Here is a 17,106-nt window from a genome sequence, read left to right on the forward strand (position 1 = left end):
TTTGAATTAAAAATGAATCACAGAGACTACAGGTCAAAAGTTTTTTTTTTGGAAGAAATTAATACTTTTTTTCAGCAAGGATGCATTAAATGTATCAAAAATGACAGTAAAGGCATTTATAATGTTAGGTTTCGATTTCAAATAAATGCTGTTCTTCTGAACTTTCTATTCATCAAAGAATTCTGAAGAAAACTGTATCATGGTTTTCGTAAAAACATTAGGAAGCACAACTGTTTTCACCATTGATAATAATCAGAAATGTTTCTTGAGCGGCAAATCAGCATATTAGAATAATTTCTGAAGGATCATGCAACACTGAAGAGTAATGATGCTGAATTCAGCTGCGCATCACAGGAATAAATTACATTGTATTATATATTCACATAGAAAACAGTTATTTTAAATTGTAATAATATTTCACAATATTGCAACATATTTGATCAATTAAATGATGCCTCGATACATGAAAACATGAAGAAAACATAACGATTTAGTTTGGTGCATTTGCTGTTAATGCTGTGCATTCCAAACTGGTTCCATATTAGTTTGCATGCTGCGTGTGAAGGCTGCTGACTATGTAGACAGCTCACTAGGTTTTGGAACAGAGCCAGCGAGAGAGCGTTTAGCTGTACTGAGTTTCAGGGACATTTTAATAGTTCCTCATTACACATTCAGAGCCATGCGTTGAGTTAGCAAAGGCCTCATTAACAGCTCAGCCTTACAGTTTGTTTGAGTCCTACAGAGCGACACTTTCCACCATACCAATTTTAATGCATTAATATATTTCAGCATCACTTTACAGTTTGTCACATTGATGTTCAGTGTCAGATCTCAAACCTGTTCTGGCGGTCTCGCTTTTTAGACCTTCACATAAAAATACTAGATGTTTTTGGCTACTTCAAAATCAATGCTAATTTAGACCAAAGTGGCAGTGACGTATGTCATTGTGTAGGATGCACACATACTTCAGAGTGCTCACTTCAAGTGCTCGGCCCCTCAGTATGATGCTCACTTTCACCCATAAATCTACATTGAAGTACTGTGTAGGCTTTTGATGGAATCCCCAGAGGTCCAGATCTTCAGAGTCTCTGAGATGAGGGGAATATTGTGGCCTTTAGGGCCGATCGATCTCGTGCTGGTTTAGCGGGTCAGAGAGGCCCAACACACGAAAGGTCAAGCGGTGCAGTAAATCATCAAGAGCCTTTTAATGAGTCTGCGTGTGTGCGATTGTGAGATGTGGCACTGCACTTTTTATTAGCACCGAGAGAGCACAAGAAATAGAAAAATGATGGGGTTGGAGAAATAACCGGTGACAGAGATTTTGCTATACACTGCAAAAACAATTGTATGATTACCTATATGATTTTCTTTCTTCTAAAATTTTTGCATGCAGTTAACAATAAAAGAGGACTGATGGTTTGACATTTCAAAAGGGACAAGTGTTATTTTATTATTTATATACTAATTGCCTATAGTTTATATTAATATTTCAAATTAGCTTTTTATGTTTTTATATTTATATTTTTAGTTTGTTTATTTAATTTTAGTTAGATGTTTTGTTATGTTCATTTGTAATTTTTATAATTTTCTTTAAATATTACTATTAAGGGTTAATTTATTTTTATTGCAGTATTAATTTTAGTTTTTATTTATTATTTATGATCTTATTGCTATTATTGCTATTGTATTCCTTGTTTTGTTTTGTTTTTTGTTATGCAAGAGCTTTATGTGAAGAACAGCCTGAAAATTTGTGTTTAGTTATATTTATATACTATTTTGTTTTTATTAATATTTTGAATGACATTTTATTTTTATATTTTCAGTTTTATTTTAGATTAATGGGGGTTTTATTAGTTTTTTATATCACTATTTCGGTTAATACATTTTATTTCAATTTTCATTTTAGTTCAGTTTTAGTGTTTATTTTATACTTATTTGTTCAAATATTTGTTTAGTTAAGTGATTTATCTAATATTTATAGTTTATTTCAGCTTCATTTCAGTTAACAAACATGTTTCTAATATACTATACTATGAAGATTTTTCTAAGAAATTTTACAAGAAAATACTATATACTAGTCTTTTAACTTAAAAAATCTAGTTTAATTCAACATTTTGTTTGTTGTTTTTTTGTAATTTATTTACCATTTTGAGTGAGAAATGTGTCTACAGCATTTTTTTGTTAACAAAAATAAACTTGAAAGGGACACAAAAGCACCATAAAAGCACTCCATACAACTTGTGGCTATATTTTTCATCTTTTTAAGTCTTACAACAGCTTTACAGTATGTGAGGAACCGCATTTCGGTCCAAATGTAAGATTTTCACTGCAAATCTTGACATATAGTACATCCTAACTCTCCTTGCAGCAGATCACCGCTTACTTGCATGGAAAGATGATCAGCGAATAACGGCTTAAATTTGGAAACTGAGTTGAGACACTAACATTTGCTGCAAAATGAAAAATGCTACAAAAGTGTAGAATATGATGATTTTCATTCATGTGTATGTGCATGTTGCAGTGTAACTGTACAACTGTCCATGTGTCTCTCGCAGGGAGCTTCGTCGAGTTTGGTGGTAAAGTTCGCTGACACTGATAAAGAGAGGACCATACGCCGCATGCAACAGATGGTCGGCCAGTTTGGCATCTTCAACCCCACCGTGGCCCTGCCGTTCAGCACCTACAGCAGCACCTACAGTACTTACACACACGCGGTGAGCACACACAACATGCATTGCACGTGTCTAGAGGGCCTAAAGAATCAAACACACATTGTCTTGTGCATTTGTGCTGCACAGCCTCAGATTAATGACCACTGTCCTTGTCTGAAGCCGTTTTTCGCTCTCGCTACGCTGCTGAATAATGCATTAACATAATTTCAATTCCCGACCCATGAATACTTGCAGAAAAACCCAAGAGTTCCCGTGCAATTTGAACTCTTGATCCCATCGGACTAAGTAACATGAATCGAATTGATTTAGCGTGCGGTTTTTATGGTTTATTTGCATTTTGAGTATTTGGTTTTGATTATAAAGGACACTTTTGTAACCTGTGGTTTTGAGTTCATGTGTTTGCAGTAGAGCTGAGTGAAATAATAAATATTCAGAGTACGTCTGAATATAAGTATAAAAATAAGCAGCTTTTATTTGGCCATTACGTTTCCTAAAGACTAAAGTGTCAAGAGGCCAGTTTTGTTTTTCACACATGCGCCTTACAAGTATGAGATTTTAATAGCTGTTCATATTTAAACTTTGGTAAACATGGCATTAGAGTTGGTAAGTTTGATTCATTTCTATGAATCAGATAAAAACTCTGATACAATAAAATGTTGACTAAAGTTTGGATGTAGTATTTAAAAAAGTTTGTAGTTGCACATAAATGACATGATTAAATGTCATTCTTTCTTGTCAGTTAATGAAAAACATCATTTTAAATTAGTTTTTTGCGGTTTCATTTCTTGCATTAATCAACTAGTGCAAAACTCTGATTCAATCAATCGTTGAAAAGTATTCACTAAAGTGTGCGTGTAACATGTAAAAAGTCTTTAAATGTACTTTGTATGATTATTTATGTGCATTTAAATGAAAATAATTAAATATCAGTCTTCCTATGTCATTTAGTGAAAAACATGATTATTTTTAATTAGATTTTTGCTGTGTTCTTGCATTAATCGGTTAGTTCAAAGCTCTGATTTATTCAGTTTGTGTCAGTCAATTAAAATGTTCACTGAAGTCTGTGCATAGCATTTAAAAATAGTTTTTAATGCACTTTATATGATTATTTAGGTGCATATAAATGAAAATGATTATCAGTTTTCCATTTGGTATAAAATATGATTATTTTTAATTAGATTTTTGCTCTTTTACTTCTTGCATTAATCATTTAAATCGACTTGGCATCCACGGTTGTTTGGGTGAAATGATGGTTCCTTTTAAGCCGTTTCAGAGAAAATACATAAATATAGAGATATATATCAAATATTATCAAAAGGCTGAAAAATATCAAGATGATTTTTATGAGCTTCATCATCCTGGCCTAGTTCGGCACACTCAGCGTGGTTAGAAGAGCCAAATGTGTCTTTGAGTAATTCATCTTCTTTAGATGAATCGCACTTCATTTATGGAATGGATAATGTATTCAAAGCACATGGATTTCTGTGCATATTCATAAGCGTATTACTTGAAACGATAACGGCATTAGATACAGATTAAGCCTGTGATCTGATAGTGTGGAAGTTAGCCGCTATTTTAAATACTTTCCAGCTCATAGAGTCTCACAGAAGTGGGAAGTTTGAGGATCCGTATCACGTGTCAAACGGAGCGCCGTGCTCTATATATAGCATATACCCTGCAGGCGTTCAGTTTTAATTACACTGCGCTGAAGTGTGTGCATATGTGTGTGTGTGTGTGACATTTCAAACTACAGCTTTGATTTTATAATCCATATGATCCTTCGCCAGAACCGTGTGCGCCTCCTCGCCATGTTAGCGGCTTGCCTCTTATTATCCCGCGCGTGTGTGAACATACTGTGCTATCTGTGTGCAATTCCTCCTGTGACATCTAAACATGGAACCAACAGAAGGAAAACCCCCAGGTATCCCATCATCCACCTGTTCTGTGTCCCCGTACACAGTAAATACAACCACACATGTACAATCACACACACAAGTTGAATTGTGCACACATGAAACACTTATAGCTATGCAAGTTCTATTTCACACATTGTTGCATTGCGTAATATGCCAGAATGCAATGCACAGTGTAATGCATAAGGCTATGCAATGCATGGCGTAGTTTGCATTGCATTTTCAGGGGCAGTGTAATGAAAATTCTGTGTTATTTTAGTATCATGGATATACACAGTCCTGCATCTTGAAAAAAAAAAAAAAAAGTCAGCTGATTTGCAAAAAAAAAAGGCCTAATATTACCTGATTTGATGACGAGTTCAAAAATATCAATAAAAATAAATGAAAATGATACAAATTGTATATATTAAAATAAAAGCAACTGTCAGATATCAAAAGGTTTGGTTTTTGATGACAAAAAGAAGTATTAAAAATGTATTATTTAATTTACAGTCTGGAAAAATATGTTCAAATGCTCATCATATTGTGTGAGAAAGTGTTATTTATTTTATTTATACGTTAGTTATTTAGTTGAAAATGAGAAATGTTGCCTTGGCAACTAGCATAAATAAAAAGTTATATGTGCTACAACCCATAAAAAAAAATATTTTAGACAACAATTGCATCAAATGGAGAGTGAGTAGAGAGCAAATGAATGTTAGTTAAACTGACGACCTCTTCATATGTTAGTTATCTACACAAACCTAGCATTCGCATGTGCAGATTTACAGTATGTTCATTCTAGATACATGCAAAGTACATTACAGAACACAAACCCAGTTCACTCTGCAGGTTCAGACTCTCAGTTTTTTGCATGTGGATTATTTAAATGGGAATGAGTAGCACTTCAAACATTGCCTTAAACAGTGAAATCCTGCCCTAGAGGAAGCAAACGAACACACACTCTCTCACACACACATTTACACGTACACTAAGTGAAATAGACTATTAATTTTGGTCATAGTGTGATACGGCAGCACACAGGCAGCTCTGTTATCCCGAACAGGAAGTGTTTGGATTATACATCCTGCCAACAGCATTTGCATAATAGCATGAGAGTTTTTTAGGAAGATTTCTGGAATTGTGGTTCTTTTTGTCAGCAGTTTTGGTTGAGCTGGTTGAAAAGTGTGCTGTGGTTTCAGAACAGTTTCATAAAGATTGCCAACTCTGACTCAGCAGAGTGTTCAAAAGAGGACAGAATATTATAGAACAGAGCAGAATATAAAATATAACCTGTACAAAATCTAAAAAACAGTCACTGGATAAGACAGAACAGAAAAATAAACATATAGATTGGAATACAGTAGAGTAGAGTAGACTAGAATAGAATAGAATAGAATAGAATAGAATAGAATAGAATAGAATAGAATAGACTAGAATAGAATAGAATAGAATAGAATAGAATAGAATAGAATAGAAAATAGAATAGAGCCACATAAAATTGTACTAACCATATAGAATCCAACAAAATAGTCATTAGACAGAACAGAACCATACATAACCATATAGAATTGAACACAGTGGAATAGAATAGAATAGAATAGAATAGAATAGAATAGAATAGAATAGAATAGAATAGAATAGAATAGAACCACACAATTGTACTAACCATATAGAATCCAACAAAACAGTCATTGGACAGAACAGAACAGGGGAAAAAAGCAAAGAATTGAATACAGTGGAATAGAATGGAACCATGTAGATTCTAACAAAAAAGAGTCATAGGACAGAACAGAACCATTAATAACCATATAGAATTGAATACCATGGAATAGAATAGAATTGAATTGAATAGAACCACATGAAGTTGTACAAAATCTAACAAAACAGAGTAATAGGACAGAACCGAACACAAAAGAACCATATAGAATTGAATACAGTGAAATAGAATAGAATAGAACCACAAAGAATTGAACAGAACCATATAGAATCTAACAAAACAAAGTGATAGGATGGAACAGAAAGAACCATATAGAATGGAATACAGTGGAATAAAATAGAGCCATATAGAATTGAACAGAGCTATATAGAATCTAACAAGACAACAGAACAGACATAAAACAGAATATAATAGAATATTGGCACATGACTAGGGTCGGTGGAGCTTGGCAGTATCTCTACAGAACAGTTGATTACTTTTCTTTTTGAAGCTGCAGTACAGCTAGTTAATGATAATACTAACCAACAGCTTTGATTTCTGCTCAGTGCTAGAAATGGCAGGTTAACCCTAAAGATCAGCCTGTGGTTGTTCTTATTTTTCTTTCATGCTCAGAATGGATTGAGAATCTCATCTCTATTCTGTTTCCAGGTTTATTCCTTTTGATGTCGAAAAATTAGCACAGCAGGTGTAACATCTCAATTTGAGCACTAAAAATGATGATCAATGCACTGGTAAGGATTATTTGACACTGTACTCTATGTCCCATAATGCCCAGCTCCAGCGCTCTCTGGCACTGCTTTGATGTCTTAAAGGCCTGGCACTGGAATAGAAGACACAAATAAAGGCGTGTGAGAGGATTGGAGGCTGTAATGTTGCAGCGTGCACTGCTCAAGAACCAAAGCACGAGCTGTCGAGCACTGAAGGGCATTTCAGAAACCTTCTCAATGTAAACAAAGAACAGGCCACAAATCCACTTCATTTCAACCACATTACGGCGGTGCAATTCTGCTGTGTCACGCTTCGATCCAAAGGCTTTTATAGTGACCATGAAAGGGGTTTGTGCACAATGATGATGTTCATTTTGTGAACAGAGCTCCAGACTGATGTAAAAACATGCCGTAGTTTGAAAACACCATGAGTGAGTGAGTGAGTGAGTGAGTGAGTGGGTGGGTGGGTGTGTTGTGTTGTGTTGTATTGCGATTGAGAAGCAGTTGGTGGTTTGCACTGCCACCTGATGGATCGCCGTACAACTGCACACAGCAAGTGCCTGGCTCTTGCACAAAAACTCAGCTTTTGTTAATCATAAGCAAACAATTCAGAGGATATTAACCTGACGTGAGTATTTGTCATGTTAATTATGATTTGTTCCCAGCGTTCTTGTTGTTTAATGTGATTTTCGTGATTCATATCTAGTTGTGAGTGCTTTGCTCGACTAGAACACACAAACAAAACAGCAATAATGAGCCTCAGCTACCAGTGGGCGTAAATTTTCTGTCATTGTTGTGATACTGTATATATATCATTTTATTATTATCTTTTGGCTGGAAATGTATTACATACAATTGAATTAAAATAAATGCTGTTCTTTTGAACTTTCTATTCATCAAAGAATTCTGAAAAAAATAATAATAATTATCACAGTTTCCACAAAAATATGAAGCAACACAAATGTTTTCAACATTGATAACAATCAAAAATATTTCTTGAGCTGCAAATTAGCATATTAGAAGCATATTTGTGACACTGAAGACTGGAATAATGATGCTGAATATTCAGCTTTGCTTCACAGGAATAAATTAAAGTTCAAAATATATTCAAATAGAAAAGAGCTCAAAGTAAAGTATGGCCATATTACTGATTTTACAGGATTTTTTTATTAAATAAATGCAGCCTTGGTGAAGCTTCTTTCAGCCATGGGATAAAAATATAAAATAAATAATAAGGGTAATTGTGACTTTTTATCACATAATTCAGACTGTTTTCTTGCAAATAAGAATTGTGAGATTTAAACACAAAATTCTGAGAAAAAAAATCTGAATTGTAAGATGTTAACTTGCAAAAAAACAAGTCAGGGAAGTCGAGATTACCTTATTTATTTATTTATTTTTTATGTGGCGTGTAAGAAACAGAATTTGTAAACTCAAAATTGTGAGATATATATTCAGAATTGCGAAAAAAAATCTAAATTTTGAATTTATATCTTGCAATTCTGATTTTTCCTGCGAAATTGTGAGTTTATATCTCACAGTTTTCAATTTATGTCTTACAATTCTTTTTTTTCCCCTCAGAATTGCAAAAAAAAAAGGCCAAATTGTGAGATATAAACTCAGAATTGTAAGAAAAAAATAATCCGAATTGTGAGATAAAAAAGTTTTTCATCCTTTTTTTTTTTTTTTTAATCCTGTAGCGGAAACAAGCTTCTATACATAACATTTAAAAAAAAAAAAAAAAAATTATGAATTAATTAATTAAAAAAATTACCAATCCCAAACTGTTGGATTTATTTATTCTTTTTTTTTTTTTTTTTGGAACTTGATGCACATGTACCAAAATATCTGATTAATTATTCATAATAAATTCATTCACAAATATATAATCTGCAGGCTGTGTTGTCTGCTGCATATAAACACCACACCAGTATCTCTACCAGTTGACACATTTATATTGTTGCACGTAGAGGCCGCCCCAACCATTTAAACTACAGCTACACTTTGACTGAGCAGCAAAACAAGTGATTATTGTCATCCGTTTGGACATCTCATTTCTTCATACACCAAACACTTCCATTTTCCCAACCCTTCCCCCAACACGTGTCAGCATGTCCCCACAAACATACATGAACACGGGTGTCGTCCTCCTTTTCTCCATGTGAGCAGCTGAAGCTGTGCGTCTCGCAGCGCCACTACACAAGTAATTGGCCCATGATGGAGCGCTGATTGCCTCACAGTACCTGGGGAGTTCGGCACACATTAGCATTCAATAAAATCGCAGATGCATACACAAATACACACACACACACACACATGCATCACTCCAGTAAATTAGTTTATCACAGAGGCTTTCTGCTCGTCTTTGTGTCTCACGGCTGGACGGGAGTTTATTTGCCATGTGAATTTGGTCAGTGTGTTGAATTAAACTGTATTAAAGCATCTGGAAACTGATATTCCGTACAATCGTTACATTTATTTGGACATAGGGTTTGCTGAAATAGTTTTTATTTATTATTATTTCTTCATTGTGCTTAAATAAATGTACTTTTTGATGGGGTTTTTTGGGCCACCTTTTATGGAAGCTTGTTTCACAATTCTGTTTTGTTGTTGTTGTTGTTTAAACAACAGAATAAAAAAGGTAATTGTGACTTTTAATCTTACAATTCAGACTTTTTCCTCACAATTTTGAGTTTATATCTCACAATTCTGCATTAATATCTCGCAAAAACAGAATTATGAATTGCGAGAAAAAATAACAGCATTTTTTAAATATTTAAAAATCCAAATATTAATATTGTCTAAAATGTAAGGTAAGAAGTAAGAAAAATACAAAAAGAAGTAATGAAAATCCAAAATATTTTATTCTAATCCACCTTTGCATTTACTGTATATCTAAAATACACTGTCAATGTATATTGTATCTGAAGCCTCAAATATATTATATATTACAATATATTTTCACATTTGATATTTTGTGTAAGCAGTTCATTTAACTGAACTAAAGCTGGTTGGAAATTGATATTCAGTTCAATAGTTACATTTATTTTGGCATTTTAAAGGGTTTGCTGAAACAAAATGCAGGCATAAAATTGTGCACACTTCACTCTAACAAAAGTATTACAGTACCAAATCCGCACATATGTCAATTTGAAATGATTTTCTGTAGTAATCAACAGTGTGCTACTGATATATTATGGTATGTTGTTATACACTCCACTACTAAATGATTGCAATATTTGTGTACAACACTGTACACTGGATTTGCATTGTACTCCAGGGTAATTCAGAGAATACCATGGTACTATGTACAGTGTTTGAAATGAATGTGGATTCTGGTGTTGATAGAGCATCTCATCCTCCAGCATCACAGCTAAACAAAGCGCCGTCATTAAGAATGCATGCTAATGGTTTATCCTATAGATCAGTGTGCTTTATATTGATGTATGTATAGATTACACACTCTGTCCGTGTCAAGATGTGGTCAGTTGGTGTGTGTAGTTACAGCCGTCTTCTAGAAAGCCAATTTGTATCAGTACCACAAAGGCACACGCTATCATCTACCTCAATATTTATTTATAAATTAATAAATGAAATGAAATTAATCAATGATTATGTTCATAGTGTGTGTGTGTGTGTGTGTGTCTGTATATATATATATATATATATATATATATATATATATATGTGTGTGTGTGTGTTTTATTTGTATATCTATAAATATATATTTAATATAAATATAAATGTATTTTTTATTAATATATATATAAAATGTAATATATTTTGTGGACCATTTGCGTGTGTGTGTGTGTATAATTATTTAAATATATATATATATATATATATATATATATATATATATAGTTCTTATAATATTGTAATATTAATAGAAATATTTTCAAACTACACTTCAAGAAACAGGAAAATAGTTGAAGAAAATAGAAAATAGATAAAGTTTGTTCTAGTCCACCCACATTTGCACATATATCTAAAATGCACTTTGATATTATCAATGTATTTTGCTCCTGAAGATTTTATATTACAATATATTTTGACATTTGGAAAATATGGAAAGCATTTAAAAAAAAAAAAACAGTTTGGTTAATAAACTTTTTTTTATTATAAACTGAATTGTTTATACCATACATTTACAGTATGTTTCAAATATATTTTATTTGGCCAAAATAAAATCTATTTTTGCAATATGAGGTCATTTCAGGACTCAGATCCAGCGTCTGTGATTTACTCCAAGGCACATAAAGTCTGTTTTGAACTCATGTGTTTGTGCAGATGGTTGTTGCCATAGTGACATAATTACAGTAATTAGCCATGCTACAGTGCATTTGTGTTCGTTAATTCACTTCAGGATTGTACTTTGATCAAATTTATTTGAACACCTACAGACACATGTAGCATCTCTGACAGGGTCAAGTTATATAACTAACACTACTACTTTTTGTGAACAAGATACCATGGTAATGTGGGTTACGCTTTATTTTACAGTATGTGTATTTAATATAATGTGGAATGTTTTCTCTCTCCCTTGTTTTGTTGGTTTAGCTGATGCAGCAGCAGGCAGCGATCATGGCGGCTTCTCATGGTGGTTATTTAGCGCCCAGCGTGGCGTTTCCAGCGACACAGATCCACCAGGTGGGGGCGCTCAACATGAACGGCCTGCCGCCCACCCCGATGACACCTGTGTCAGGTGAGTCTGACGCACAACCTTAAAAAAAAATCGCATTTAGGTGTCAATTTGATCTCAAATGTTCCACCTCAAATTTCTTACTAAAAATTTTGCAGAACTGCTCAAAACTTCAGTAATGTAAAATGTATTAAAGTAGATATTCAACACAACAAATGTAGGGTAGGGTTTTATCCTTAAATAAGTGTTAATTATTAATTGCTATTTTAAACCTTCTGATCAGAAGGCTTCTGCTTAAATGTGTGAAATAAATTTTGTAAACAGATTAAGTTCTTATGAAGTGATTTTTTTGTAACACTTCCATTTATTAACATTAATTAACTACATTAGATGAACTTACAAGAGGGATATTATAGTTGACTAAAACTATAAAAAACATTTTCATTACTTGAAATAAAATAAAGTGAAATAAAATTTTAAAGCTTAAACTTATTTTATTTAAAATAAAAAATCAGTAAAATAAGTAAAAATGTTAAATAAATAAAATAACTAAAACACTTATTTAAAATAAAACTTAAACTTTTTTATTTCAGCTAGTTGCGAAGGCAACATTTCTTATTTTCATTGTTTAATTTGAAGTACTAAAATAACTCAAATTAAATAAACTAAAATTAATAAATAAAAATGAATACATGATGTGTATGAATTGAATAATGAGTAAAAATGATAAAAACAAACAAAATACTAAAACTTTTACTAAAATTCAAGTCAAAACAGAAAATATAAAACTAAAATTTAATTCAAACTACAAAAACAACAAACACACACACACACACACATATATTACACATATATATATACACACACACACACACAGTATAACAATAATACTGAAATAACACTGGCTTACAATTAATAATTTTTCTACATTATTAATGTTAATTTCATCATTTACTAATACATTTTTCAGATGAAAAACTCTATGTATTGACATTATTTAATGCACAGTAAACTAACATAAACAATTAACAGTTGTATTTCAGTTGTAATTATTTACTAACATTAACAAAGATTAATAAATGCTGTAAAAAAAATATTGCAGATTTTTTAGTTCGTGTTAATCAATACATGAACTATTGTTAAGAAATGAGACCTTATTGTAAAGCATTATCTTCTTTAAGATTTATTTCTTAAAGTACATTTTTAATGTAATATTGTGTGTGTGTGTGTGTGTGTGTGTAGATAGTGATAAGTCACTATATTTTTTGTTACATGTGTTACATTAGATTAGTTACTGAGTATCCCAGATTTGCACTCCGTTTGTTGATCAAAGCACATCTCACACTGAATATCAGCTTTCACCCCCACCTCACCTGATCAGTGTCACGGACTGGAACGCGCTAGAGATTCCTATTGATCCGTGGGAATCGATGAGCTGGATGTGAACCACATCTCACGAATGCGTTTCAGATGGTGACCGCTGCAAACACACACAAACACATACAGCTGCAGGCTCGCACTCCTGTAGCAGAAGGGATACATGATAGTCCACAGGGTCCCGCGTGAAAACAAGCTCCTGAATTTGAGAAGCATTTAAAAATCCATCCGCTGGTCAGGATTTCGACTGCAGACATGTTCAAAGTGCACTGTAAATGTTCAGAACAAATCATGTTTGTCTATATTTAGGAGAAAACTAGCATGTAGTTGAGCTCTGAGCTGACACACATGTACAGAACTGATAGTCCAGTTTTGATTTCATAGGCTCTTTAATTATGTATACATGCAGCTCCCCAAAAGGCACATGGATTTGATTCGGCCGCATTGCGATTGGCTTGAGCCTCCTGTAATTGCACGCCGTTTGAAATGCCAGGCCTTTGACTGACAAGCGTAATCATCCGGCGCTCGAGCGATCTGTGCCACACAGAACAGATGCTTTCATCTGCGCGCACGATGACCTTTAGTCTGGGTGCTGTTCTGGGCTCAGCGTTTGCCTTTCATATCCTAATGAAACTAATGATGTGACCAGCAGGATGTTGATCTGAGACCAGTGCGCTCTGATGCTTTGTGCAAATCTGTCCGGGGGTCACTTCCCCTCCGACAAACAGCTACTGATCACATTTAACTGTCACCCTTCTCTTTATAAATTTACATTTATATATTCAGAATTATAACTACATATTAATGATTTATATGTGCAGACTTATAACTATATATTCAGATGTACATATAAATTCACAATTTGCATGTATATATTCAGATTTATAAATATATATACACTCTGATTTACTTATATTTATTCAAACTTATAACTATACATTCTGATTTACTTATATATTCAGTTTTGTATCTATATGTTCAGATTTATAAATATATATTCTGATTTAGTTCTATATATTGACAATTTACATGTACACTCTCAGAAATAAAGGTACAAAAGCTGTAGCTGGGGCGGTACCTTTTCAAAAGGTACACTTTTGTACCTATTAGGTTCAAATATGTACACTTTAAGTACTAATATGTACCTTTAAGGTACCAAAATGGACCCTTTAGGTACAAACATGTACCTTTTGAAAAGGTACCACCCCAGTGACAGCTTTTGTACCTTTATTTCTGAAAGTGTATATATTCTGATTTTATATAATTATTTTCTGTTTGGCCCTTCATATTACATTAAATAATAAAGAAATAAAATAATAAACAATAATAAATAATAAAATTATATAATGTTAAAATATCTAATATATTAAAATATTTTATATAAAATATAAGATTTTTATATATTTATTATATATATATATATATATATATATATATATATTATTAATATTAGTTAATTCAAATTATATTTCATATTACACAAAATACATTAAATAATATTATATAATATAGTATAATACTACTATTAATATATATTATTTTAATAATTAAAATTATATAATGTGTGTATAACTAACAACACATTTAAATGCTACTTATATTTTAATGCTACACAATACAGTATATGCAGACTTCAAAGTGTGTGTTTTTGGCTCTGAATAAGACACGCATACTGGACACTACTAAGGGAGTGTTGTGTAAACTGATCATTTAGGACCAAACAAGAGAATGCATTATAATACATTCTATTTCACCACATTGACCATGTAATATACTGAGTGAACATACAAACACATTTATATACACAGTAACACCATACACTCGCCCCGCCCCGTGTATTGATTTGATTTTTACTCTGACCACCTACTGACCTTTGTAGCTGTGTGTGTGTGTGTGTGTGTGTGTGTCACAGATCCCTGCATAATATTCATTCACTCCCAGTGTGTGTGTGTGTGTGTGTGTGTGTACCTGTTTTTCTATTCAGGTGGGGACTTAAACCTGAATACACACAGACTCATGGGGACTCGTGCCATGGTGGGGATCTAAATTGAGGTTCCCACGGGTAAACAAGCTAATAAATCACACAGAATTAAGTTTTTTGAAAATCTAAAAATGCCTGTAGTTTCCTGTAAGGGGTGGGTTTAGGTGTAGGGTTGGTGTAGGGCAATAGAATATACGGTCTGTACAGTAGAAAAAGCATTACGCCTATGGAGAGTCCCCACAAGGATAGCAAACCAGACGTGTGTGTGTGTGTGTGTGTCACAGATCCCTGTAGAATATTCATTCACTCCTAGTGTGTGTGCGTGGTTAGGGGAAACAGAGAGTATCTTGGAGTCTGTGGAACAGACAGTAGTAGACATGGCAGCCTAATTTATCATGGCTCCATGGGACCTACAAAGCACAAAGCACTGCAAAAGACACAAAAGCTCTCCTGGGCCCGTGTCCCACACACACACACACACACACACACACACATACACTCACATGGTGATTCCTGCTCTGTAAAGAGTAAATATTTGGCTACAGCTGTGCTGTGATGTGACTTTTTGCAACAGTAAATGCAAATCCACTCATTACCTGTTTATCTAGCAGTCAAGAGCTGTACGTACACAATACCCTGAGCGACTTCAAGTTTTGTAGGACAAGATTTCACAGCTTCTGTTTTTTCCTCTAGTCTTGCGACTAAAGCAGACATTTGACTGTCAGCATAAAATTTGGTCCTATTTGCAGCTTTTTCTGGCCAAGAACAGCACATTCCTTTTCAGAATTTTTAGGCAGAATGACTTTGAAAATTAAGTTGCTCAATTATTGTATGTAAAAAAGGCTTTTGTCTAGGTGTTGTCGTTAATCATAAAGGGATATTTCACCCAAAAATGAAATCTGGCATAATTTATTCACCCTCATGCTGTTCTAAACCTGTATGACTGACTTTCTACTGTGGAACACAGAATGGCTTTGTTTCTTTGACCATACGATGGAAGTCAATGCTTTTTTAGCTCATTATTTTTTACAGTATGGAAAAAAGCAGCTGAGCAATTCTTCAAAATATCTTCTTTTATATTCCACACAAGAATTAAAGTCATTTAGGTGTTTTATTGTTAACTAGAACTATTCAAATAAAATAAATTGATTAAAATTTAAATTAAAAAAGCTATAATAAAATAAAATATAAATAACTGAAATACCTAAATTGGGTTTGAAAATTAAAAATACTAAAAAAAATTATATATAAAAACTAATAAAAATTACAAAAAATCATGTTACAAAGTAAATAAAATTAAAATCAAAACAAACAAACAAACAAACAAAAAATTAACTCTAATTTAAAATAAGAATAAATCCTGTAATAGTATATAACTGAAACTGCGAGTCAGTAAAAAATGTATTGTTTTTTTTTTTTGTTTTGTTTGTTTTAATTGATTTTTCACTTGTGTTTTTTCATTATGCATTTATGCCTGGACATTTTCTATAGAATTTTTATTTCTGTGTAAAATAAGAAATCATTTTCATTTTCATTTTCAGTTTTTTAGCATGCACTGATCGTGTGTGTTTGAAGCATAAATTAGCACATTGTGTGTGTAAAGGCCCTGAAATGAATCTGTCTAGATCTGCTGGTTGAATTTCATGTTGTCCATAAGTGCAAAAGAGCAGCTCTTCCCCTCAGCAGTCTGATTTAGCTCAGTATTTCACTGAGCGTGTGAATTCACGTCTAATCGCTGTCAGGTGTTTGAGAGCCGCACTGTGTTATTAACACTCTCTGACTCACCGTCACATTTATTTCTCTCTACTCTCGTTCTCATCCTTTATCCTTTATCATTCCTTTTCTCAATCCTGCTGGAAAATCCAGTTAAAACTAGTTTAAGGTGATAATTATGTGGAAAATACTGAGAAATATTATTACAGTTTGTTCTCTATTTAAATATATTGTAAAATATACAACCCGAATTCCAGAAATGTTGGAATGTTTTTTTTTATTATTATTATTTCAATAAAATGAAAACTAAAAGTTTCAAATCACATGAGCCAATATTTTATTCACAATAGAACATAAATAATATGACAAATGTTTAAACGGAGAAATCCACTAATCTTTTAT

At 32.9% G+C, this 17,106-nt stretch overlaps 1 protein-coding gene across 2 annotated transcripts in view; it reads left to right on the forward strand.

The window, feature by feature from the left end:
* LOC131520511 (CUGBP Elav-like family member 5) overlaps nucleotides 1-17,106 on the forward strand; it is a 183,483-nt gene that overhangs the window by 140,878 nt on the left and 25,499 nt on the right. For both annotated transcript variants that reach the window (XM_058744797.1, XM_058744806.1), the window contains 2 exons: nucleotides 2,556-2,714; nucleotides 11,552-11,696. In XM_058744797.1, the coding sequence (XP_058600780.1) occupies nucleotides 2,556-2,714; nucleotides 11,552-11,696 (304 nt within the window). The remainder of the gene's footprint in view (nucleotides 1-2,555; nucleotides 2,715-11,551; nucleotides 11,697-17,106) is intronic.

The sequence above is a fragment of the Onychostoma macrolepis genome, chromosome 02 (assembly GCF_012432095.1).
Source record: "Onychostoma macrolepis isolate SWU-2019 chromosome 02, ASM1243209v1, whole genome shotgun sequence".
Classification (NCBI taxonomy): Eukaryota; Metazoa; Chordata; class Actinopteri; order Cypriniformes; family Cyprinidae; genus Onychostoma; species Onychostoma macrolepis.